At 40.6% G+C, this 24,815-nt stretch overlaps 1 protein-coding gene across 1 annotated transcript; it reads right to left on the bottom strand.

Moving 5' to 3' along the window:
* Window positions 1–541: 541 nt before the first annotated feature.
* Window positions 542–23,716, bottom strand: LOC104459522 (sorting nexin-31-like; the record flags this gene model as incomplete). Its single annotated transcript, XM_010076052.1, has 13 exons — window positions 542–637; window positions 1,083–1,118; window positions 3,286–3,345; window positions 4,387–4,464; window positions 6,319–6,414; window positions 6,953–7,156; window positions 7,799–7,891; window positions 8,458–8,527; window positions 10,398–10,485; window positions 12,155–12,245; window positions 15,093–15,203; window positions 22,423–22,487; window positions 23,602–23,716. Coding segments are annotated over 13 exons (1,203 nt in total), but the record flags the coding sequence as incomplete, so codon positions are not given.
* Window positions 23,717–24,815: the final 1,099 nt, after the last annotated feature.

The raw sequence follows: 24,815 nt of genomic DNA, 5'->3' as shown, positions 1-24,815 counted from the left end.
CCGTGAGTGATGGAAAACAGCACCTAGAGCAGGGGCAGCAGCTGTGACAAAAAGGGGGAAAAAAAAAGGAACCCCACGCAGTTGTTAGAACCTTTGTTGCTGACAGTGCTGTGTGTACTACCCCCTTTGCACCACGAACTCGGGAAGCTGAGCAGCAGGCAGAGAAGAGGTGGCAAGAGGCTGCTCAGCCCTCATGCTAATCACACCTATACTCAGAGAAACACTATCAACTGATACCCAAATGTTTTTTCCTCTTCTAACAGATAGCACTGTTTCTAATTAACCCTCCCTTTTCCACCCCAACAGTTTTAGCCTGGAGGAAAAAAAAGCCACAAAAAGCATGTACACAAGACATCTCCATGGTCTCAGCACCCATCGGCACTGGCTCAGTGGAGTTGTAAATACTACAAGAAACACTGCAGAGGCAAAAAACTACAATGAAGATTTTTTTTTTTTTTTTGCTCTTATAATTCGAGATTTCAGCAGTGGGGTTATTACTCCCAGACAATCCATTCTGAAAGAGAGTATTTACAATAAATTATCACAGGTCCTCTTCTCTTATCTTCTCAAATACAGAGTCATCTTCATTTGGCCTAACCAAAAATCTTCTCCTTGTTATAAAACCCGAATGAACTACCTGCAATAAAACAAACCAGCAGTTAAAATAATATATGCATTTCAATAATTATAGATAGATACAAACACAGCTAGAAAATCTGACGTGATACTGTTCAGGTGCAGGAATTGATCTCTTTATGTTGGTATTTCAGAGAGAACAGATATTTTTTTTTCCCTACTGGAATAGGACACAAGAACAGCTGTTTCTGCTCTGAAGGGTCATTGCAATGTACTAGATGTGGTACAGATTGAACGGCAGTTCCAAATGTGCTAACATCAATGTTGTTTGGCATTAGAGTGGCCACAAGGACATATGTACAGGTACTTCAACTGCCTACTAGGCCTTCTGAATTAGATTGACTACTGTTAACCACACATTAACTTTAGCCATAACACCTGTATAAATGACACCTTTCAACTCCACTTTTCCTGAAGGGAAAAAACATGTTCTGTCTGAAACTTACCAACACCACATCATCTGGCAGGTATAAGCAGGCGATCTATAAGCACCCAAGGTACAAGAAGCAGGCAAACTATTTCTTTACATTGCCTGTATCTGCAGTTTTCAGTTGTACCAGGAAAATTTATGGCACAGATTTTTTTCTGCCTCTTGGAACATGGTATTTTGATATATATGGAAAGTAAATGTCCTGAAAAACCCTACTAAAAGTGTCCATCACAAAGCTATGGCAACCATGCTGCAATAGCTCACATTAAGGCATTACGAAACTGGAACTAAGTTTTTCATAAATTATTTCTGTAGAAGTTATTTCATACCTCCTTTTTCACTTCTAAAAGATATAACAGCAAAATTGCCTAGATGCAGGCACGCTCTACAGCACAGCCTCACTATCTGCAAAGTCCACCTATTGCATACTAGTTAAGTAATTTTTATCTCAATTCAAAAGATTGTTCTCCATTTCCCTACTAAAGACTTACAGTTGCACTAGATTATTCAAACAAGAATTTACAGGCTGTTATGCTGACCTTGCAGTATCTAGTACTCCTACAGGATCACAAAGAAAACCAAAGTTTTTATTCTCATGAGTCAGCAGAAAACACTTGGCTTTAGTTTCCAGAGTCTTTGGATAGCAGTCAGTTAAACTTTCTGCCAACTTAGAGCAAAGACTTGCAAGACTCTTGGGGATACTAATGACAAAATTGGAAAGACCCAACTCAAACGCCACTTTTTCAAATGAGACTGTGCAAAGATACACTTCTAATACATTTTTCAAGTGTCTTGCAAAGAGAAAAAGAGGAATAGGAAAGAGAAGTCTTAAGAACCTTAATATTCCAAATGAAGCACTTAGAAGTTAGCTAAGCATGGTTTAAGGTTTTATATTAGATGTCTGATAGCACAGCTTGGTGCAGGAAGACCTAAACCAGTTTAAGCTTGCTGTATGAAATGGGGCATAGCGTGCCATACTATCACTGTTTAACACAACAGCATACTTGACTTGTGTTAACAAACAACTCCATTCTCATTATCAGCTGTCACTGTCTTAGTTCATCGAGTTTTGTATCAGCAGCCAGACACTGCACCAGTGAGACACAGCTGAGAAGCTCAGTGGTTTTACATTGTCCTCTCCAAGGCTGCTCTCCTCACAGAAATTCAGAGGGAACATTCACAGTTCATCTTGCTCACTATCAAGGAGGTATTTTAAAGTATGTTCAAGTCAGAAAAATTGCTTCAAGCCCAGAGTGCCACACAAATTAGCCCTCGCTAAAGTCGTGCCGCAGCAAGGCCACTGAACAGCCTCCTTCAGTCTTCATCACGTCTATTCAGAAAGTTGTCCCCTTATTATCACTTGTAAGTTATTTGTGAATACTCATGGCTACACCTAGAGTAGAGTCTCCAGCAGTGAGAGGTACAGAGCAAAGAAAGGGGCAAGAAAACCCACCCCACAGGTTAATCGCTTTGCTTACTTAAGAGCAGTTAGTGATTGGCTTTATGCTGTTTGTGAAGATATAGCAACTTTACTTTTTTTCTGAATTCAGATTAGATTTTGGTGTTTTCTCTCAGAAATATATCCCCTTTGGCCAATCACACACTGTAACAGAGGTAATTATTTTAATTCACTTTACATTATTCCCTTGCCATTTATTACCTCATTCAACAAATTACTTGGAAAAGCAGCATCTTTTAGCCATTTAGCTATTAAGGAACTATTAGCTATGACTACTGATTCCAGTAAATGAACTTGGAATTACACCTTGTACATGATAGGAATGTGTATGTATAAATATATAACATGACAAATTTTGCCAATCAGGACAATCCCCAGCTACAGGAAAAATGAATGCATGAACAATCCCAGTGCAGAAGCCAAGTCTGTAAACTACATGAGCAGCTGCATGTGGATATACACATGATCTCTGTACGTATTCTGGCTTTCTGTAACTTCAACAATCTCATTCAGAAACAATTGCAAAAAGCAAATAAAATAAAGCAAGCTGCCATTAAACCCATGAAATTAAAATATTTTTATTCAGACATGTTTCTTGCCCTCTTCTTCCTTCCAAAATTCAAGTTTAGCGCCTTTTCCTACCCAAAGTAGTTCCCATTGAATTTATTAGGAGTCTCCCTAAGCAGAGGTTGGGCTAAACACCACTAGGAAGCAAGACATACTGTATATGCATTTTGGAGACAATTTCTCACTCACTGACCTGCTTTTGTTGCATGTTGGATTTCTTCCTATTTTCCATGGATCCAGGCTTCTTGATCTCCTAAATAGATTGAAAAAATTAAACTTACAATAAGCATAAATGCTCCCGCAAGTACTCTAACAAAATATGCTGAACAAATCAGCATTCATTTAAACCCAGCAGAAACAGCATAGGAAATGAACTGGCAGATTTGCCCTTCTCTGATAATTCTGTTTTAGTCCAAGCCACCTGAGTACTATCATCAGCTGAATATTTAAGTAATGAATGCTCATCTTCATAATTAAAGGTTTACTGTACTTCCATTACAAATAGACTTGGAATGAAAGAGAAAATCTTTTCCAATATTAAAATTGGCCTTTTCTTCTGAATTGCTCTAGTTTAAAGCTATGAAATAACATGCTGTTCATTGCCTCACTGCTCGCTGTGATCAGCATGGGTCTAGAGGATCACACATGTTCCTTTCCTTTTTCCTCTCTTCAGAAGTTTTCAGTTAGCAGACATTCAAAGTCTTTAGATGTCACAAGGTTAAATAAAGGCATTACTAATGCTGGAAATTAGTTTTTAAAACAACAAGTGTCTAAAAACATTTTCATCCTTAAAGGCCTACATAAAGGACAGCAGAAGTATTTTATCTACAAATCGGATTTTTATTTTATTAACACTTCTATTTAAAACCAAAAAGCTTCTCAGTGTGAATGTCACAGATCTCAAATTGGTTCAGCATTGCAGCAGATGGAGCAAGTGAAATGGTGAAAAAGGGAAAGCCAGAAAGGGATACAATAGGGTAGTAGTGCAGAACACACAAAAGTTATGCCATAGATATCCTTTATTATATGCAGCAAAAATTAAAGTCGAGGTGAGAGAATGCAAAACAGATTACTAAAACTGCAGTGATAAACCATCATTGACATTCAGAAAATTATTTCAGTAAAACTGAGCAAAGATGTACTTCTTAGCCAATTAATTCTGTACTAAAATGTTGGAACATGCAAGATCCTTTTCCCCAGTGGGAATTCTCCCAGCACATGTGAAAGAATGATCAAGTAGCAGGCTTATTTCTCTTACACACAAATTCAGATACCAACATACACACAGTCTCACCATTTCTTGGCCTTCTTTGGCTGCCTTCATCATCTGTTCTGATATCGTTTTCTTCAAGCAGCTACTGAGCAAAAAGGCCTAAAGAGGATAAACCAGAGAACATCCTGATTTCTTCTATTAGAAGATGTATTTGACTCTTCCATTCCTCCTCCACCAGAAAATTACAGCCCCTAACCACTGGACTATTATTTCCCTAATTCAGTTAAGCACAGAGTAGAATTAACACCCTTACAGTGCACCAAACTATCTGCAGTTGCTTACAGCCCAGCCTCAGCATGACTAACCCTCACAGCACTGCTCAGGGTGGAGAAGAAGAATTTTCACGACTGGCTTTGTGAGACAAGTTATTCTCTCTAGTTGTCTGTGGCTCCTACCTTAAAGGCTGACAAATTACACCAAAGGCTAATTAAGGTTAATCAAATCTAGCACCATCAGCATCAAAACCACTTCAACAAATGGAACAAGCTGGACTTCACAGGCACTCAGCGCTGCTGAAAATCAAAGCCCTGGTGGTTACACAAGATGGCCACAACTGGTTGTAGACCAGCTCAGAGTTGCATCTTACACAGCTAATATGAACGGAGCAGTACGCACTCATAACACATCAGGTATCTAGCAGAGGCACCTCAGAGAGGAGAGGAGTTGTTTGTAGTTCCACAGGATGACACAGCCCAAGTTAAGGTCTGAATTGTACCCTGGAGATGCACCTTACTGCTTACTCTTCAAAATAAAGCATCTCAGGCAGGGCATCAAGCTCTGAAAGACGAATCAAAGACAAAATATCCTACAAGATCAGCGATGAAAGGGAGAGCCATTCCTGACTAAGCTCCAAATCATCTGTCTTTCCATTTTCTGCAGTGGGCTCTTGGATCAACCCCTTGTTTCTTCCACACAGCAGCACCTTACTGGCCTTCAGCTCTTCCTCACACTTCTGAGGAAAGTGGGATGGTGGTTTTCTAATCAAAAAGTCACTACATCAAGCACAGCCCTAATAGATTTCACAGGAGAATTAATACTGAGGTAATTCTGGGGTTTTTTGGGGCTTGTTTTTGTTTGTTTGGGGGAGGGGGGGGGTTCTTCCTCCATTCCCCAACAGCAAAGCTTACCACTTACGGATCATGTTCTCATAAAACTTAAGTGTGGCAGGAAATTAACACTTACTAAATAGCTGCGTGAACTGCATCATCACCCCAGAATTCAGAAGTAATGTGTGAGAAATTAAGCATTCCGATTTTACTTGAAAAATCCTGTCTGCTGCTGGGTGGGTCTTAAAGGCAAGAGAAGCAGTTTAGTTGAATAACAGGCTCTGTACTTTTTATAGAAGCTCCATACCTAAACTGAGACTGGTGCTGTCTTTGATACTGCAGAGCCTAGATTATTTGCTAGGCAGCATAACCACAGATGGCTGACTTGAATTCCTGGATACCTTTCTCTTTAAAGAGCTGCCTGAAAACAGTGGGAGGAATGGCACCCTATAAAACTGTATTTAAGGATTATTTGTATGTAAAAAAAACCCACCAAAAAACCTTAAGATGCTACATATTCACACCCTCCATTAACCTGTGTTAATATGGCATATATTTATAGTTGAACAACAGGATTTATTGTGGAAAATATGAGCCCTTGGCCTTAGATGGGTCTGATCAGTTAATGATTTTGGTATCAGTAAGTATATAAGTGGCACCTCTCCACACTCCATCTCAGGCTTGCTGCTGAGTGCTAGCTTTTTCTCTTCAATGGAAAAAAAAATCCTCTTCTCCTTATACTAGAAACTCAAATGCTTTTCCCCAGATAACACTGTCCCTAGGCTAACCTGCTTGAAAGCATAGCCACTGCACTCTGTGAGAGATGGACTAACCACTTCTGAAGATCCCCTATGGCTCTAAGATTACATTTTATTCTGATCCTTTCCTTAAAGGACTGAGAACTAACCTGTTTTGTGTACAAAGTTATCCACTGCCACGTGCCTGAATCATTGTACTCAAATCTGAGCTCCAGAGTATCTTCTTCACCATCCTTTGTAGCCCCCTAAAAAAAAAAAAAAAAAAAAACACCAAAAACAAAACCCCAACGAACAAACAGAAGAAACAGCTAAAAACAGCATAAAGGTGTTCAGCCTTAAATCAGAATTAGTCAATTAGGTTCATTTTATACAGTATATAAATAAAGCAGCTGAAGATCTGTACCAGAACACTTCTCCTGGAGGAGGGAGCAAGTGGGAGGAAGGAAGGGGGAGTCTTTACAAGCATAAAGCTGGCTAAAGCAGTTCTTTTGCTCCCACACAAAAAATTCTGACAACTATCTCCAACAAGAAATGAAAGGGGCAGGCAAAGTATGAAATGGAATGCCAGGGAACAGAGAAAATATTGCAGAATAAGACTAGATGGTTTACTCCTCTAAAGGCTGCTAAGAAATATGTTTCAGGATGGGTTTGGAGGGGAATATGGGCAAATGCGGGGGATTTAAAGCAGACTACCTCCTTCCCCCCAGGACCTGCCCTTCCTCAACAGCCTTCATTTTCATGAAGAGAAAGTGATTTCAGATACAAAGTCAGTGAAGTACTTACAAGTGAAGTAACCTGCCAGCTTCTTAACCTGTTGATTTTAAAGCTGACCTCTTTGGTTTGGTTAGTAGGTAGTTTTATGCAGCAGTTGATCTCATTATTGCCAACACAGATGTCAGCTGAGCAGCCTTCTTCTGGATAGTCACAAATGCAAGGATCAAGCTGTATGTATCCATAGAATTGCATTTCTCGAATCAGCTCCAGGAACTGCACCAAAAAACACAGAACTAAAGCAATTTGGTGTAAAGGCAAGTGAAATCTAGTGATTGGAGGCGGGGGACGTGGGGGGGTGCTATAAGGCAGATTTTTTTAGATTCCTAATACTCTTTCTCCTGGGAGGACAGATTCACCACAATATGTGAGCGATTGATTTGGAGAACAGTATTCACAGTCCAGACTTAGAAACTTTTTTTTTTTCCACAGGATATGATGAGCTGGATCTTTTGGATGTTTATCAGATATGATGATGGGAAGAGATAAAACTAACCAGCAAGAAATACTGAGAACAGCAGTCCCAGCAGACTGAATTTCCATCCAATTTCCTAAACTGGATGACAAGCCTTTACACCTGAGTTTAGCAAATAGAGAAAGCTAGGATTCACAGTCAAAAACTTCTTGCTAGTCCTTGGGATCCAAGTCATTCTTTTGGGATATGTTAAAATGCTAGCAAAGAGGGGAACCTCCTTTTCTAATCAATAGCTGAGTATCTGACCAGGAGATGGGAGACCTGAGTCTCACTCAAACCACCCCACAAAACCATGCTCTATTTTTGAGGTCACAGCCTTTAGTATCATTGCTTCCAAAACTACTCCTTTGATCTGTTTATATTGTTTTTCAAATGCCATTTACCTTTGCTTTGTTTGCATTTTTTTGTAGAAATTCAAGTTCCTGCATCTGCCCTTCTGTTGGTTTAACCCAATTCCTCTTAACTTCCTGGATTGCCTTAAAAGAATTATTAAAAATAGCAAAAAAGACAGAAAAAAAAAAAAGTATTTCCTTTCACACACAAACATTCAGAAGCACACACACAAAGCTTTTGTTTTTTTTTTTAAACAAGGCCTTTGATTTTGAGACAAGTTCACGTGACACTGTTCTTTCCTCCAGAATTAACAGTTTCCAAAGCTAGTACAACATAGCACACCTACAGTCCAAAAATCAAATGTTCTCATATCATGGCAGAGTGTCTACATATTAGAGACATACAGATACATGCGTATGCTTGTAAATAGAGTGGACAGATACACCCTTTTTGTGCAATACTTCTCCCATGCACAAAACATAGATGTGTTAGAATCTCTGGCACATGAATTTGAAGGGGGAAAAAAAAAAAACCAAAAAAAAGACAAAAACAAGAACACAATCAACAGCAGCTATACCTAGCACTTAGAAAAGTGCAATAATACAGTGCTAAATAGGAGCCATTTACAAACATTTCAATAATTTGTATAAAAGATGAAATTAATGTGGAAAAGTTAATTTTTAAAATTATAAAGACCTTTCAGTTTTACCTGCATATATAGCAAATTCAGTGAAGCGCTACAGTCCATCAGCAGCGTGTCAAGAGAAGGATCCATATACCTTTTCCAAGCCAAGGGAAAAAAGTAATAAAATTTGAAGACATGCTTCTAGACATGGCAATTTGATTTTTCAGCAAAATGTGATGAAACCACAACCCAGAAAGATCCCATTACTTACCAGATTAAAAAGTCAAACCAGACCAAAACACAGTTGTGCCCTTGAAGCCTGTACTATGCTAATTTTTTGTGCATTGTAGCAGAATGGAAATAAACTAAAGTCAGGTTTTCTAATCTCTCCACTTTGTACCAAACGTAACAGTTACAATTTAGAACTAAAACTTTCTGCCTCCTTTTCTCAAACAACTCAGGGCTTGTCTACATAAAAGTTGGTAAGACTGAAGAGCATCCATTGCCATACTGCAGTGCTGATCCATGAGATCCAGCCTTAAGCTAGCCAGCTGCAGTGCCAACTGCTGGAGAACTGCTGCAGGATCAGATCAGTACAGCAACAGAGCAACCTGTTCTCTGTTATCAGCAACTCAGTTATCCAAGTGCCATGCTGCAACAGTTAGCTTGAGCCTATTTTTTTTAAAGCAGATTGCATAAATCTACAGTATGAACAGAGCAGCGTGGGCTCCGTGGCCAGTACAGCTGTATTACTCACACTGCACAGGCAATATGCTTCCTGCAGCACACTAACAACCCCAGGACTGCCATTTCCTACCCCTGTGCTTTGAAGCAGTGCTAGATGGGGAAGTATCTACTCAGTCACTTTGCCATGGCTTAGAACCACACGCGGTTCTTTCATTAGGCTGCTAGGTTCTGCAGTTCGTAAGGGCACATAAGGAAACAGAGAAAGTTTGTAGAGGCCAGGCTCTAGCCCAGCAGATTTAAACCAGACAAGTGACAAGCATCAAACAACAGGTTTCTGTGTACGTTCAAGCCAAGCAACCTCACTTGCTGCCACCAAAAGGCATGGTCTGTTATTCCTCTTCAGCTCCCAGCCACAGTCCTTGCTCTACCATTAATTTGATGCCGTCAATGCAACTCACTAAGCATATAAAAATCTATTCCCTTTTTTCTTTGGCATTGTAGGGAGAAGCAGACCAGACCACAACCACAGCAGTGAGCCATCAGACTGGCTCAGCTATACTGCCTAACTGCACCCTCAGGGCACTGTGTGACAAGCGGGACTTTGGCACCAGACTCCCTGTCCCTGGGGTTTATCCTCATCCTCAAGTCAGCACAACTGCTTGCTGCACAGCAAACAGGACGGAGGGACTGACCCAGGCCAAAAATAGGCCAGCAAAACCAAATAAAAAAAAAGAGAGCCAGCAACTTATTTTTAGGCCAGGTTAGCTCACCACATCTGCCCACACACAGTTCCACCAACATAATTGAGGAGGAGCCCAAGGTGCAAGCAACTGAAAGAGCAAGAGTGCTCTGCTGCTTAAACCAGGCCATTTACCAAAAGCAATGCTCAAGCTATGGCCTCAGGTATTTTGTGTATTAGTATACAGAAATGAGCACTTTAGATAAAAAGTAATCCATCTCTGCACAGAGTTACAGCTCGCAACTCAGAACTGGAGGTTCTCTTCTATCTTGTTTATATTCCCATTTGTGGTCACTGCGTTATGCAGGCATAAAAATTAGGAGTCAAGCAGCCACAAAGCACCTCTCTATTGGTTCTGAAAGACAGAGGGAATAAATAGCTAGCTGCAGTAAAGGATACTTCAGGAATACTACGGTGATAAGATTTAAAACATGCAGAGCCACAGCAACCTGCCAATTCCAGTAACAAATTGGTGTCAGGGAAAAAAAAGTCAAGCTGCTGAGGCTTGAAGACTTTGCAACTAAGTTATTCAAGGGATTTCTCTCTCTGTTTGTAGTTGTCATGCATCTTGGTAGTTTCTCTTAAGCTTCTTGCTCACCACTTTCTGATCCCAAGCTTACAGTGGAACTCTTTCATGCTCTGAAGACTCACATAAGGAAGTTCAAATTCTGCCACTTTTTTCACCACTGGGAAAAGAAGAAAAACCAGAGACATTTGGTGAAATAAAGTGAAACAGCCTAGCTATGTCCATGTATCAGTTAGTACTGGTTAGCAAAATGCTTTTGGAGAAGAAAAACAACCCAAATTCGGTGGTAAAGTAAGGTGACAGGTTAATTATCTTCTTCACTTCTCCAAGTCTAAACTTACTTAGCTCTATTACTTAGAGAATATCTCTACTCCTTTAGACTCTGCTCTTACAGAATATCCTTCTCCTCCTTTAGACTATGCTCTCATAGAATATCCTTCTCGCAATACACAACTAAGCAGGATGTTAGTTCATTTGAAGGCTGTGTGGATGCAAGCTTCCGGGACTGGTGCTTTTCTTGAACAGAACACCAGACAGGAGCAGTATAACTAACATACAGTAAGGAAAGCATATCACTCCTCAGACTACTTTCCTGCTCACTTTGTGAAAAAATATAAGCCTAAAGGCCCAAACCTGTAAACATTTATTTCTAAGCTGATAGCACAACAAAGCAGAACATGTGATTTTAAGCATGTGATCATCTAAATGTTTTTTTTGGCAATGGAATGTGGGTTACATTTGGACATATTTGTAAGGAATACCAAAGATGCATGGAAATGTAATCAATTGAGAAACTTTTCTATTCTTCTGTGTATCTATCACAATACAAGGCAAAAGTAAAACCATCTGCAACTGCAGTAGAAGAGTGTATAAAATGTTATATCCAGATGTTTGAGACGTAGTAACAGCCAGGGATTCTGTGTACTCAGAGATGGCTGTCACAGCCAGGGAGAAGGGGGGCAGCAGAATGATAAATAAAACAGACAGACAGAAGTTCCTACCCCACTGAGTAAGCCCAAGTTTACTACTAGACTTCATCTTGAAAAGGTTCAGAAGAGCATTAACATCTTTACACCAACGGGCAGACTGAAAGAAGCTAAATGACTTGTCAAGGGCACACAGAGAAGCTGCAGTACCTAACTTTACTCCAGTCAAGAGCAAACACTCTGCTCGCTTCCCTGATGTGGCCCAAGCCTATCCTGGTCTCAGGCTTGGATCCAGCCTCGTCCACACACCCATCCACATCAGAAACAGGAGATAAGCACACCAATGAGGACATAAAAGCCGCTTCATGTTTTATGACCAGAAAGAGACTCACAACCCTGATTTACAGCTTGCTCAGTACCATTGTGGTTAAACTTAAGTTTCTGTCAGTTAAGAAAGAAAACATGTCATGATATAAAGGAAAGTAAGCCACAGGTATTGTTTATAAATATAACAAGAGTTTCCTGTCCCATTGTTAAACTCAGCATGTGATCTGTAAATTAAGAACTGTTTTATGTGGGTATGGCCATCTGATTAAATGCCTACCCAGAAGATACACACAATAGTTCCCATGTGGTAAAGTTGCTACATGTCTTATAAACTGAAAGAGAAATTATATTCGCATGTGAAAGTCTCACCCCTGCACCACACTATCTATTGCCATACTTTGTTCCCCTAGCCTTGTGGGGAGAGGGCTTGAGGGGATTTATCAGACAGGATGGGTCTTTCAGCCTGAGCAGGCTCATGCAAGCTCTGTTCCGAGTCCAGGCTGTCACTGCAGCCAACAACGACGACAAAAAAAAAAATCCAAGGGAGGACTAAGTTAAGCACCTTATAAAACTTACCAGAGAGCGCTCCATCCTCATGATCTTGAAAGAAAAATAAGCTAAAATATTTTATTAAGTCTCTTGACAGTCCCATCTTGCACAATGTAACCTTTAAAAACAAAGAAGGTCAGAAGCTTAGCTATCTGTTAGCATGAATGAGGAAGAAATGTTCAATACCTGTTAACGTAACTGAATTGTTTTAAAATTTTCCCCTTATGTCCCATTCAACTACCCATATAAAAGCAAATATAACCATTCCCATATTGCAGCAATTGAGTTTGTGAGGAGTTTCATAAGTTTCAAAGGAAGATAAAAATGTAATAAACCAGCAAATGTTTACTGCTCTGCCATGCATTTAAGTATTTTCTAACACAAGGCATCTGCCATGTTTGCTGTTCCAGACCTTTACTACTAGATCCTCAAATCCTGTTGTACAGGGAACACCACGTGCTCTGAGCTAACATTGCTCACAAGCATCACAAATATGTATTTTTACAGGATTTGTGTGTTTTCCAAGCTGATAGAGCCCTCTTGTTTTTCTAAGAAAAATCTTCAAGTCCTACCCCTTTACTGAAAGCAGCAGTCTTACTTGCAGGGTTCTACAATTCTGTGTGAAGGCTTCTGACAAGAGCTGAGTTGAGCTCTATTGAGCTTTCATTATTGAAAGTGCATAAGGAAGAAAAATCCTATCCAGCCTGACATTTGGACTGTTTTTAGCTTGCTGTGGCTCCTCCACATCTTCTCAGAAAGGGGACAGAAGTAGCACCAACAGAAAATGCAGAAATTATTTGCAGGACTGGCTGCACAATGGGATAGTGGGGACAGAAAAATCAGGCAGAGGTGAGCACAGAAACTGCTGAATCAGATTGGGGCCGTTGTCTTGTTCTGTTTTAGGTCCTCAAAAATCAAAGCATAAAGCTAAAGCTGCCATAACCTAAAAGAGCACACTGCCATCAGAGCATTCCTAAATCCTGCAGTGACCATAATCTCCTGAGTTCACTCAGGAAAGTGGTGTGGCCACTATAAGAAAACTCTCCACCCCGGAGAATACTCCTGTCATAGCTCAACTGGCAGATTGTGCAACCTGATAGAGAAGTCATGCTTTGGTCAGAGAAGCACCAAAGGGTGCCAATTCCAAAACACTTCCAGCTCTGTGTCACAGTGATAGCCCTGTAAATTCACTCGTCTCCACAGGTCAGAAGGGTTTTCTCCAGCTGTATCAGCTGGTTTAAAAAGCAGAGATATTTTGTGCATGGGGAAAAAGTAGATATGAGGCTAAATAGGGGTTAGGAAGAATTGTTCCAAGTTAAAATTAAAAAACGCATTAATGAGGTTTTCATTATATTATATCAGGGCTGTTACCGGAGAGGGCAGCAGAGCATAAAAATCACTTGCCTCACACTCAGTTCAGACACCAGGCATAATAGGAAGAAAGTCTCAGAAGCCCACACACAAAAGACAAAAAAAGTTAATATTGGCAGCAGCACCTTTCATTCTGTTTGCCTCTGGGCTAAGCCCCCACAAATTTACTTTAAGAAATTAGCCAGAGAGCTTCAACATGTTATCCCTTAGTAGCATACTACCAAGTGTACCAGATGGCATTTCCAAGGAACTTTGAACACAGATCTCTGATTCAGTAGGATTTTTGACTTATTTTATTTCTCAGATCAAAGCACAAGCCGGTATAGGCTGTTTGAACACCAGGATGTTAGGGAGTGATGGTTGCAAAACCTACCTCCACTGCAAAAGAACAGTGAACCTGGTGGCACGTTTACAATGATAAAAGCTAAATAATTCCTAAAAGTCCTATCTCATCTTTAAGACCACAAGAGAAGTGGTGTCAGCAGCATTTCAAATGTCATTGTTTCTTTACAGTGCCCCATAAACATTGAACACCTATAAATGCAATATACAAAGCAACATACAACACCACTGCGGTTTGAAAATTACCTTGACCCATTGCAAAACTAATAAGTTTATCAAGCCTAAGTTATTAGTATTTTTTAAAGTCCACTTTGTCCACTCTATTAGCACCTACTTCCGTCAGTTCCCATACGGTTTTCTGTATGATGAGAGCAAATTTCAGATTCCCATGACAAAGAGCACTCATCTGGCAGGTATATATTTTGTTACTGCTATTAGGATGAGGAAATGGGAGCAACCAATGAAGAGGTTTCAGCCTTGCTCACACACACACACATGTGCAAATACACAAAATATGCAGAGCGGCTGCTGCTCCTCCTCTGCTGGCTTAAGAGGAGGACCCCAGTTGAAAGTTCCAAACACAAGCCAGCCAGTTGTGTAAACAACATTTGGTTGCTACTGGTTTCGAAATGTAACTAGCAATCATTTACTCTGTGTATTAAAACAGCTGTTACAGACGTCTCAGAGCCACAGTGCTCAAACCGTGCCAATACTGCAAAGGAAGTCCCACAGCTTCACAGCAAACATCAGGGGACACAAAAGAAGTAAAGGAGGAGCATTCAGAAAAACAAGACATATCAGTGGCACACTAGGTTTTAATAGCAGTGCACCAGCTAAGACATAAGCCAAGACTAGAGCATCATTTCTGACGGCAGTGTTCAAGCACTTCACCCACACCATGCTAAACCAAAGGGGGGATTAATTAAGAATGTGTTCTGCCCATAAGGAGTAATACATATTTTATGGTCCTATCATGTATGAAGGAAACCTGAACTTGACAGCCAAATGCCATAGAAGCAGAGGGCACGTAGCATTAAGAAGAGGTACATTATGGACAAATATAAGAGCCAAAAAAACACATCTGCAAAATCAGCAACACCCCCTACCTCCCTGGTACAATAAACCTCTCAAAAAACACAGAAGATATTCTTGTATGTCTTCAAGTAGTTTTGTCCTTTCCTGACTGTAATTATCTTCATTTTTGCCCACTTCTCACAAGTGGAAAATTTCAGCACAATTCCAAACCCATTACCTCTAGTATTCTTTCTGCAGTGTCCGATGTCTGGATATCGAGTCTAATATTGCTGCCATCAGCAAGGTAAACATCCAAAAAGGCTCCCTGTGTTTGTATCTTAAATGTATCCTGTTAGGCAGAAACAGAACACAGTTTTATTGCTTTCAGTATTGCTGGAGCCCTTCTGAAGACACTGATGCTCTATTTCCCTATTTACTCAAGTAAAATAAACAATTGAGATTACTGTTTACTAAGCAGTAAGTCACTAAAATTAGTGTTACAGCTTGCAGATGACCAAAAAAGCCCCATATGCAGAACAGCAAGTGGGAAGACACTGCAGAATTAGATGAGGGTCACTTTGATGTTAAGCTGAACACAGGTTACATGGTGTCTCAGTGTCTGTAGGAATGATGCTGTCACTGTCCTATGAAGTAGACTCCAAAAGAGGAGGTGGGTAAAGAGCTGCATGTGAATATTCAAAGCCATAACCTTGTCAAAAGGAGAAAAAAAAAAAGCATCCCTGTTCCTATAAATAGGAAAGTCTCCAGTAAGAATAATTCCACTGCTGCTGGAATACTGCACAGGACCAGTGCCCAAGGTTCAAAACCACCACAAATGGAGAGGGAACATAAAGAAGAAACCTGAAAGCATTTAGGTCATGAGAAAACAGGTCTCAAATAAGTGACCTCAGAGAACTGTCTTATGTCTAGACATGATAAACAGGTGATTTGCAATCTGGAAAACTGAAGCAATCAGGTGAGGTGACAGAAATTCATTGCTGCAGCTCCTCTTCCTGTTGACTGCCTTGTATCAGAGGACAGCAATGGTCTTCTTCTGGCCTTTTAGTAATTAAGGAGAGGTACTTCCCTTGAGATTCAAAGTGGAGGAAAACGCTGTACCTGTACATACTGCATGTAACATTCAATTTTAATTTCTTGTCTCCACCTTTGCTAGCCTGGTGGAAGATGCAGGAGGCTCCCTGAGAGCCCTTAGGTTTCAAGTACTTGCAGTATCTTGCTGCAGAGTCCTCATGGTGCCTGTATACTGGAGTATCTCCTGACTCCTGCAATGTCACTGACATTTATGCTGGGTGCTCCATTACCCCTCTTTGGGTACCCTGGAGAACATGCTGGGATGCATGACTCCAATTAACTAACTCAGACCAGATTGGTAACTTTTTTGGGTCAGAAAGATCACATTTTCCAGTAAATTTGGCTTAATTAAGAGTTATTTCAAGGTAAGATCAAATGCAAACAAGTGTCTTCTTCCACATCATCTAAAAATTAAGAACATGCTGTCAAAAGTTTGTAGAATGATGTGTGGGAAGAAAAAAGGTCTTGAGGAAAAACGAAACAAAACCATCTTTCTTATTTAAACAGACTTCCCACAGACTTTCTTGGTGCCCAGTATTTCACCTAGCTGCATGCCTACACATCTGTTTGTAGAAATTAAAGAAGACGAGAACCTGTTCAAGGCATTGGCCAATGTCCTGTCTGAAGTCCTGCTGGCGATCCACACAGATTTAATCTTTATCCCTAAACTAATTTCGTTCTTATCCAGGAGACAGGTCTATTCATTCCTCTTAATTAAAATAAGCATTACTTTGCTCCTGTGGAGATACAAAAGCCTCCCTCTCTCTTACATGAAGGATCATCTGCTGTGCTTACCTGAGTACTTTACTACTTTCCTCAAACAGCAAGGAGCAGACAATTCCTCACAAATGCTGTGGGTGCACATATTTTGGTATGAAACATTTCACATTGGATAAAAATGTATGTGAAACACAGAACAAACATGGGATGCCAACGTCAGAATGACAGAGTAACCCATTACTGACTCTTGACAAGGAGAAAGCAGGTCACTATAGAGTCAGTTTACTCCCCAGGACTCAGCAGTGCTGGGGGCTGAAGGCGAGCGCAAAGGCTCACACACTGCAGTAAACCTTCTGGGTGCGGGCTGCTAATGCTGCAGCTCTCACAGGGAAAGGACATGGAGGACTTTACACATCTACTTCTGCAGCTTTCACAGCCTGGGTACAGGCCACCTTTGACCCTGGGCTGCCACAGTGGACGAGACACAAAGGTCACTTTACCCTTCTGCCACTCAAAGGCAGTCCCAAGTCACAGCACGCTACCGTGTTTGCCACCTCACTACTCAGCAATCATGAAGGGAAGCACGATCCAAGCTTCCAAGCTACTTCCAAGCAGTTTGAGTTCTCCAAGAACACCATGCAACATATTAGTAGGCAGATTAATGTGAGTATCTACAAGAAAGGATGCATCAGAGACAAGAAAATCTCAGTCCCATCTAGAATGGTCACACTAAGTATCACTGTTTAATACTTGAACCAGTGGTTTCCACAGTCTTCTTTTTAAAACTGCTTTAATTTATCTTATTTGACTCTACTAAACTACGGGCACAGCTTCATTGTCTTTAGGACAAATTCCCTACTTTATCTCCAACTTTTGATTACTATTCTCTTAACTATGACACAGAAAACCAAAAAATAAGAATTATCTTAAACCGCTGGGTTTAGGGATTTTTTTCCCCTCCTTTATCACATGCTTTTAACCCAGAAGGCACAACTGTCCATGCCAGAAAGTACACACATTGTTCAGTGTTATAAATATTTGTGTTTAGCCTCTTATCAGCAAAGTATTGTTGAGACCAAAAAAATTTACTTACATAAAAACAAAAGGAGGAAACAGTGCAGTCTGTAAGGCAGGAGAAGAGAGTGTTAAGTGAAGAAAAAAATACAGACATGCCCCTAAAGCAACACAAAAGAATACAGTATAAGTTTAATACAAATACAAAGGGAAGAGATAATCCATTTAGTAAGTACACAGAGCAACCCCAACCAGTTCCAAAATGGACAGAAAAATACTTTTGAAAGCATTTTGCAGCAGTGAGTAAGAAAAGTTCAGATCTTCTCCCAAGACAATATTTCAGTTTTAGGAAAAGCAATAGAGTTATTGTCTCATCTACTCAAAACAGGCACCAACATAAAAACAACCCTGTATTTTGGCAACAGTACCTGTTCAGTAGTACTTTTCACATTTCCTACATTTTTGCTCCTGAAATTCAGGGAACATGCCATGTAACTAGAATTGGACACTATCTTGTATCCCTTAATACTGCTTACTTGAATCTTCCCTTAATGCTGTCACTATTACCTGTGGTAGAATCTCCTGAAACATTTAGAACGGCTGCCTACTCCCCACATGCCTGCCCCAGTAGCTGGAAGCATGCCTCTGTCATTAATACAAGAATACAGAATAAGACAGGGCTGGTGAGGGATTTTCTTAATTTTTTGGTTTTGATGAAAAGAACAGTTTTGAAAAACAAAAGAAAAACAACAAAAACTGCAAACAAACAAAAGCACCAAAAATGATATCCATTATACAGTTTCCCTGCAAAAAAAAAAAAAAAAAAATCTAGATTTTTTTTTCTCTCAGTTCTCCATTAGAAAACTTATTTTGTTTTAACAGAAGTCAACACCAATCTGAACCCTCAGCAAGCTCTCAGTGGAATTGCTGCTCAGCTAAGAAGCATGGGCCATAAAACGAGAAAGGGTGAGAACAGAGGCCCATATTAAAACATATCTGGAAAGAACAGTGGGTCAGGGGACTGAACTGCATCTTAACATTGAAACAAAAATAAAACAGACATCCTTGAATTAAAGTTCTTTGGACCTTTCTATGCCAGAATCCTTCCCCCCACCCCCCCCAGCCAGCACACAATGAAAGTCTGAAAGTATGAGAACATCCCACATGAAATTCAGATTTCTGGCCAGCTGCACTTCTGAAATAGAAGTTCATAAATAAGAAACTCAACCTGATTTGATATGAAAAAAATAACATCTTTGGAGCAGTGCTGCAATCGTACTCAGCCTGACTTCTGTTTGCGTACATACACATCCAAACATATTTGTGAGCTACTGCAAGTGAATACAGAGGAACATGACCAACGTGCGTCCCTCCACTGCATGCACAAATAGTAAGCACATTGCAAGTGCAGAGAAACAGAGGCTGCACGGTCAGAGAGAAGGGCTTTATCCAACAAAATGCAGCCCACAACCTGACCAGCTTTGATTCCTGGTAATACCTGCAGATTTCTGGATTACATTTTGCCTACACTCTCAATAGCATACACACCACAGCTCTCTTACGTTACTCAGTCCTTGGCCTCATGCTTGCTCTTCAGAAGGAAAACCACTTTACATCACACTCATTTGATGAGGGAACACATAGGAACACTGCTTCTTGCCTGTTATCAAGCGCTGTTTGGCTTTATTTGCTCAAGTACTCCAAAACTTTTCGTCTGTCCTTTCATTACCACCTGAATCGTTTTGCTCCTCCTAAAGGCTGCTGTTTATCAGAAACACAGACCGGAAAAGGTCAGTCTCCCAGATCACTAACCCCAAACCTCTGCTGCTGCAAGGAAATGCATCTCCATTTTATTCATAAATGCATAATGACTGGCTGTCCCCACAGCTGTGTTGTGAATATACCACATTACTCCATGGGTGCCCAATACAGGGACAGACCGTGATCTCAAATCACATTCAAGTAAGCGAGTTGCATTAAAATGAGACCAGTAGGGATGTATGTACCTACTCATACCATCTTTCTCCTCATGAGAAAGGAAAAAGACATGACACAGCCACAACAGTCTTGTTCATGACTTCTTGCAAGAACTGTGCCATTTGTCTTTAGGGGATGGAGGCAGTGTAGCATACACTCCAGCTTGGTCACTGGACAAGTTTGCAGAGTTTAAAAGAACAGAGAGGCAGAGAGCTTATGGGTTAGGTTGTTCAACCCTGCTACACGATAGCATTGATAAATATTTTGGCAATGTTCGTTTTGAGCAAAGCATCCATTGCAGCAAGCTGCTTCCTCATGTGTCAGGAGCCCTGCTGTCTCCTGACAACTTCTCCCATGAGATGAGGTTGCTGGGGGAACAGCCAGAGCATGCCTGCTATAAGGAACAAACCATAACAACCTATGCAACAGATAAAGATGGTGCTGGGCAAAGACAGGGGACTGGAAAGCAGGGTTAACCTGCATGGGCTTGTCCTCACTTGAGGAGTTTGCACTGTTAGATACCAACAGGGGGACACAGCTGGTTGGTGCGATGCTGGTCACAGGTACAGATAAGTCATGTTCAACACTGTCAGGCAGTTGCCACAAAGCCATGGTCCTTGCACAGCACACACACTCCAGGGAGTGCTGGCCTCAGCACACCATTCACAACCTGATTCAGAAGCAAAACACAAGACAAGGACCAAAAAGGTTTTAAATTCAGTTTGATTTTTCCTTTGCATCTTCTATTTTGGCCAGTGACGTGTACAAATATCTCTAGCTAGAAGCTTAAATACTGCTGCTTTTAAGACAAGCCAAGAAAACGAAGCACTAGCAGACTACTTGAGGACAGCTCTATTGCCTCTTATAATAAAAGATAGAAAGGTGAAAGAAAAAAAAAAGTCAGCAGTTACACCAACTAAAGGCACTGTGCACAGCTAATGACAGTGGATGCACTCCTGTCTTTCACAGAGTTATTTGATCTCTTTTAGGAGTTTGTTCTTCACCATAATGAAAGAACACAAAGCACTATTTGTATTATGAAGCAGTATTTTATGTAAGCACAACCATTTTAAATTTAAATTGTAAACAAAAAAAGCTGAAGAACTACTGTCTTTGCCAAGCAAGAAGCCTAAACATCATGTATGAAAATCCATTGTATTGTGGAACAGAAATTTGGGTTAATTTTATGCCTTGAGAAGGTACTGACCTGGCACTAACATTTAAGGTATAATTCAGTGCCTACCTTGAACTCTAAAAAATAATTGACTGGTTTTGGCAGCACAGTCACCACATGCCTTAAAAGGTACACACACATATGTACATAACCCATCAATCAAGTAAGTGATACACATGTACTTATCAAGTCAACCCTCTTCACCAAAAGGGCCCACAGTAGAGAAAAACCTAAACATACAATATCATTTTTTGACGGTATGTTAAGAGAAATGCACAATACTGGCGTGCCAAAAGACATTTTAAACACTGCAAACATGAATTTTGAAGAGTTATTTCCTGACAGAACTTTGTCAAAAAAAGTCAGTTGGCAGTGTTTGAGGGCAAATTGCAGGCATCCCTGATGGATTTAACTTTCTTTAGTGGACCTGTTACCAGTCTCATCAAGACCAATTAAGACTCATCAGTAATTGCTGGGAATTATCCATAGGGCTGTAACAGGCATTGGATCAGAACCAAACAGAGACTGCTTCTCACAAAAGAGATCCCTAATCAGAAACGGGCTTTTCATTTACTGTCTTAGCACTTCAGTAGGTCTGAATTTACAAGACTGTATATAAACTGTATCTTTTTATTTACAAAGTATATAGGAAAAACATTTCTAGAACTTGTTAGGAATACTTCACATAATTTTCTATAGTCTTTCTGAATTCCCCTTACATACCTTAATCACACATAGCAAATGAAGAGCTCTCAAGTCACAAAACTCTTACTCAGTCCTTCAGAACATCCCCTCTCTCCACAAAACTCACTGCAAGCAAGGTTACAGCAGCACCAGCAGCATGCCAAGCATTTCCCAGAAGACTAAAGCAGCATCCCCTCCCGGAAAATGCTCTTGGAGTCACACTGCACCCACCTGCTCCAAAACACTCCTATCCTCATAAGAACCAACCACAGCAGCTGGAGAGGAGGTAAGGGAAGTAAAGGGACATACGGCACCTTGCAGTAGTCAGACACAAGCAAGAGCTATCCAGGCTCCAAGCCTGCCAAAGAAAGATCATACGTGTCATGGACCACATTAAAATGTATTTCAAAAGTCACCCAGGTTGCAACAACCCAAATACATGCCAGGCTCTCTTCCCATCACTACAGCTGCAAGAGAAGAGAACATGACATTTTCACGGCAGTCATCAATACAGTTATCAGTCCAAAGCACTGACACTACCAAAAAGCATTTACAGTTGCTAAATCCAGGAATGTGTGTAATCCTTCTATTGAGCTCTCACAAAAACTCTTCTGTTTGGAAGCAAAAGATCAATCAGATACGTCACAGGATATAAAAACAAAGCAAATAGTTCTTTCCATGTGAGAAACAAGTTTGTACATGGCCAAAACAATAGCAATACTATTATTATTGCCACCCAGGCTTCAGAGAGCACTCTGCAATCAGAACTCGCTGCTTTCCAAGGCAGACCAATAAACTAGGAACATAAGGAAAGGAAGACAGCAAAGGAAGCCCTGAACTCAGGAGGTAGGATAATATTTCAAATCTTTCAAATAATAAACTATTTGGTTGAAAATTCTAAACTTACCTGCTGTAGCTTTCGGAAAAAGCCTGTGAAGACATCACTATTGGTAATATTTGAGTCCAAAGTAACTGAAAAACAAGAGGAAAACTAAGACAGAGGAAACCAAACTTAGACAACAGATTAAAAATGTGGCTAGTGTCTAAAAAACAAGATAGATACAACGTGACTGTTGGTTAAACCATCAGTGCAACTTTACTCATCCTTTGGTTTCTGCACAGCTACCTTTGCTAGCGCTGTTCATAGCTTCAAGTGGTTTAACAACAGGTAAGATACATGCAGTGTTGCTATTCTCTCAAAGCAAGACTGCAGCAAGGTTCTTGACAACGTAACTCTGTGGTCACTCAGAGCTAGTAACTCAGGAACTGTTGAATACTCAAGTGAAAAATATATAATAATCACTAAGTAATATTTTAAAGACTAATCTTGAGTTTCTGTTTTGTAAGTCTTGGCACAAAGTATCTGAGGCCAGAGGCTACAAAACCTCTTGAAGTTCATCTTCTCACACACCCTTCTTTTTGGGTAGGTTAAATGGTTGTGTTTTTTTTTTTTAATTTCTTGGCTTTCGTGAAACTCATGAGACACATTCTAGAGAATGTGCAGACCTGGTTTATACCACAACACATTGTGCCTGAGATTTAAATTTTCTACAAACTCTTATCATAATTATCACAAGTCTGCCTGGAAACCCTTGAAGGGAAGAGGTTATGCAGAACCCAGTTCCACATTACACTTCTACTGGCCCAGCTGCCTGTATTTGTCACCTCCCTCTTCTACCCACCAGCCATGAGTTCCCACACCCAGTCCCACATCAGCTCTGTCAGTCATGACGCAGCAGGGATGGGTGGCTCAGTTCGCTGATTCCGAAGAGCAGAGAATGGCCAGACTACAGGCTGCCACCAGAAGGCCAAACTGGACAAAGTTTAGTGGGAAACTTTACCCTTACAGTTTGGGAAAGCTACAGAAAGGCAGCCACTTCAGAAATAAATATGATATGCTGCTGTTCTAGAGCCAGTGACCCAATGGACAGGACAGGGCTGCAATGCTTAGCCCCAGCCTTTCAGATACACCCTTACTCAGCTCAGCACAGAAGGTAAAGCACACTGCAGTCACAATTACGGACACATCCTCCAAGCTTTAAGCCCTTTGTATAAAAGTTGATCAGGTTGTTGCAGCCAAGCTTACCATTCTGAAGGTACTGCTCCAGCTGAGACCATCTCTCTTCTGCCATTGACTTGGTCATTCCCAGGTAAAACTTTGGGGGGAAAGCAGGCACAGCACTCCCAAAAAGCTGCCTCAGCTGCAGAACAGCCAAAGGGAAGCTCTGCATCAGTGAGAAGTATTCATAGTTTCCAAGGAGCTTTCAATTCTTGCTCGTTTTGACAGGGAGACATGATGACCTACGAGGGGCACAGGGTACCCACCCAGCACCTCCCTGGTGGCCCTCAGGGCCCACAGCAGGGGCAAAGCCTTTGCCTGGGCAGCCACCAGAAGACAGCCCAAATGAGCAAAGCCTCTTTTGATGGGTTTCTCAGTCTTATCACTTTTGAGCTCCTGCTCTGAGCCAGAAAAGTGGCATTGTATTAACTTTATCAGCTAGGTCTTACACACCTCATGGACAAACAAGATATGGGAACAGATGTCTTCTCTTCCCCATACATCCATACAGGATTTCTTGAATCTAAACCCACAAAACTACTTTTTAAGAGCTGGTGACTTCTGACCTTGACTTGTGCTACCTCAGAGGCTTTTATTATTTTGTCTGTGAGAAACTTTTATCAGGTCATCTAATATTGTCAAAGAAAAAAAAAAAACACACAACAAAAACAGAGAATCTGTCAGGAACACAAACTATTTGAGAGTTTGGTCCTTCCTCGAGCTATATCAGCTGGCTAATAAGAGCATAATTCCTCTGTACAAGCTCTGCCTCATTTATAAACAGACTTGAAAGGACTAAACAACCACAATTACATTATCTTATGATAAGATAGTTCCTGATAATTTTAGGCAGTAGTTGGTCACTTGGAAGTGTAAAAACTGTCTGCTATAGGCATATTATCTCAAGGGAAGCACAAGGTATGTTTACCTTCCCAATATGCACATTACTAAACACAGCAAGTTTGCCTGGAAACATTCCTTCACCTAAATCAAAGTAATATGGCATCTGATCAGTAAAATGAGACTCCTGTAGTATGCTGAGACATTACTACTAATTCCATTTTAAGCACCAGTATTCAACTCAGCAATTGGTGTCACTAAATCCTGTGAAAAATTACATTTTCCCTCTGGCCCCAGCTGCCCAAGTCTTTCACATCACTCCAACAGCTGAAGCTTGAAGAAAAAAAAAATTTACCGCTGCAAGAACTAGCAATACTTTTCCCTGCCTATTGGCTAAAACC

Source organism: Pterocles gutturalis, unplaced genomic scaffold (assembly GCF_000699245.1).
Source record: "Pterocles gutturalis isolate BGI_N339 unplaced genomic scaffold, ASM69924v1 scaffold10293, whole genome shotgun sequence".
NCBI classification, from domain to species: domain Eukaryota; kingdom Metazoa; phylum Chordata; class Aves; order Pterocliformes; family Pteroclidae; genus Pterocles; species Pterocles gutturalis.
This window is presented reverse-complemented; position numbering and strand designations above follow the sequence as displayed.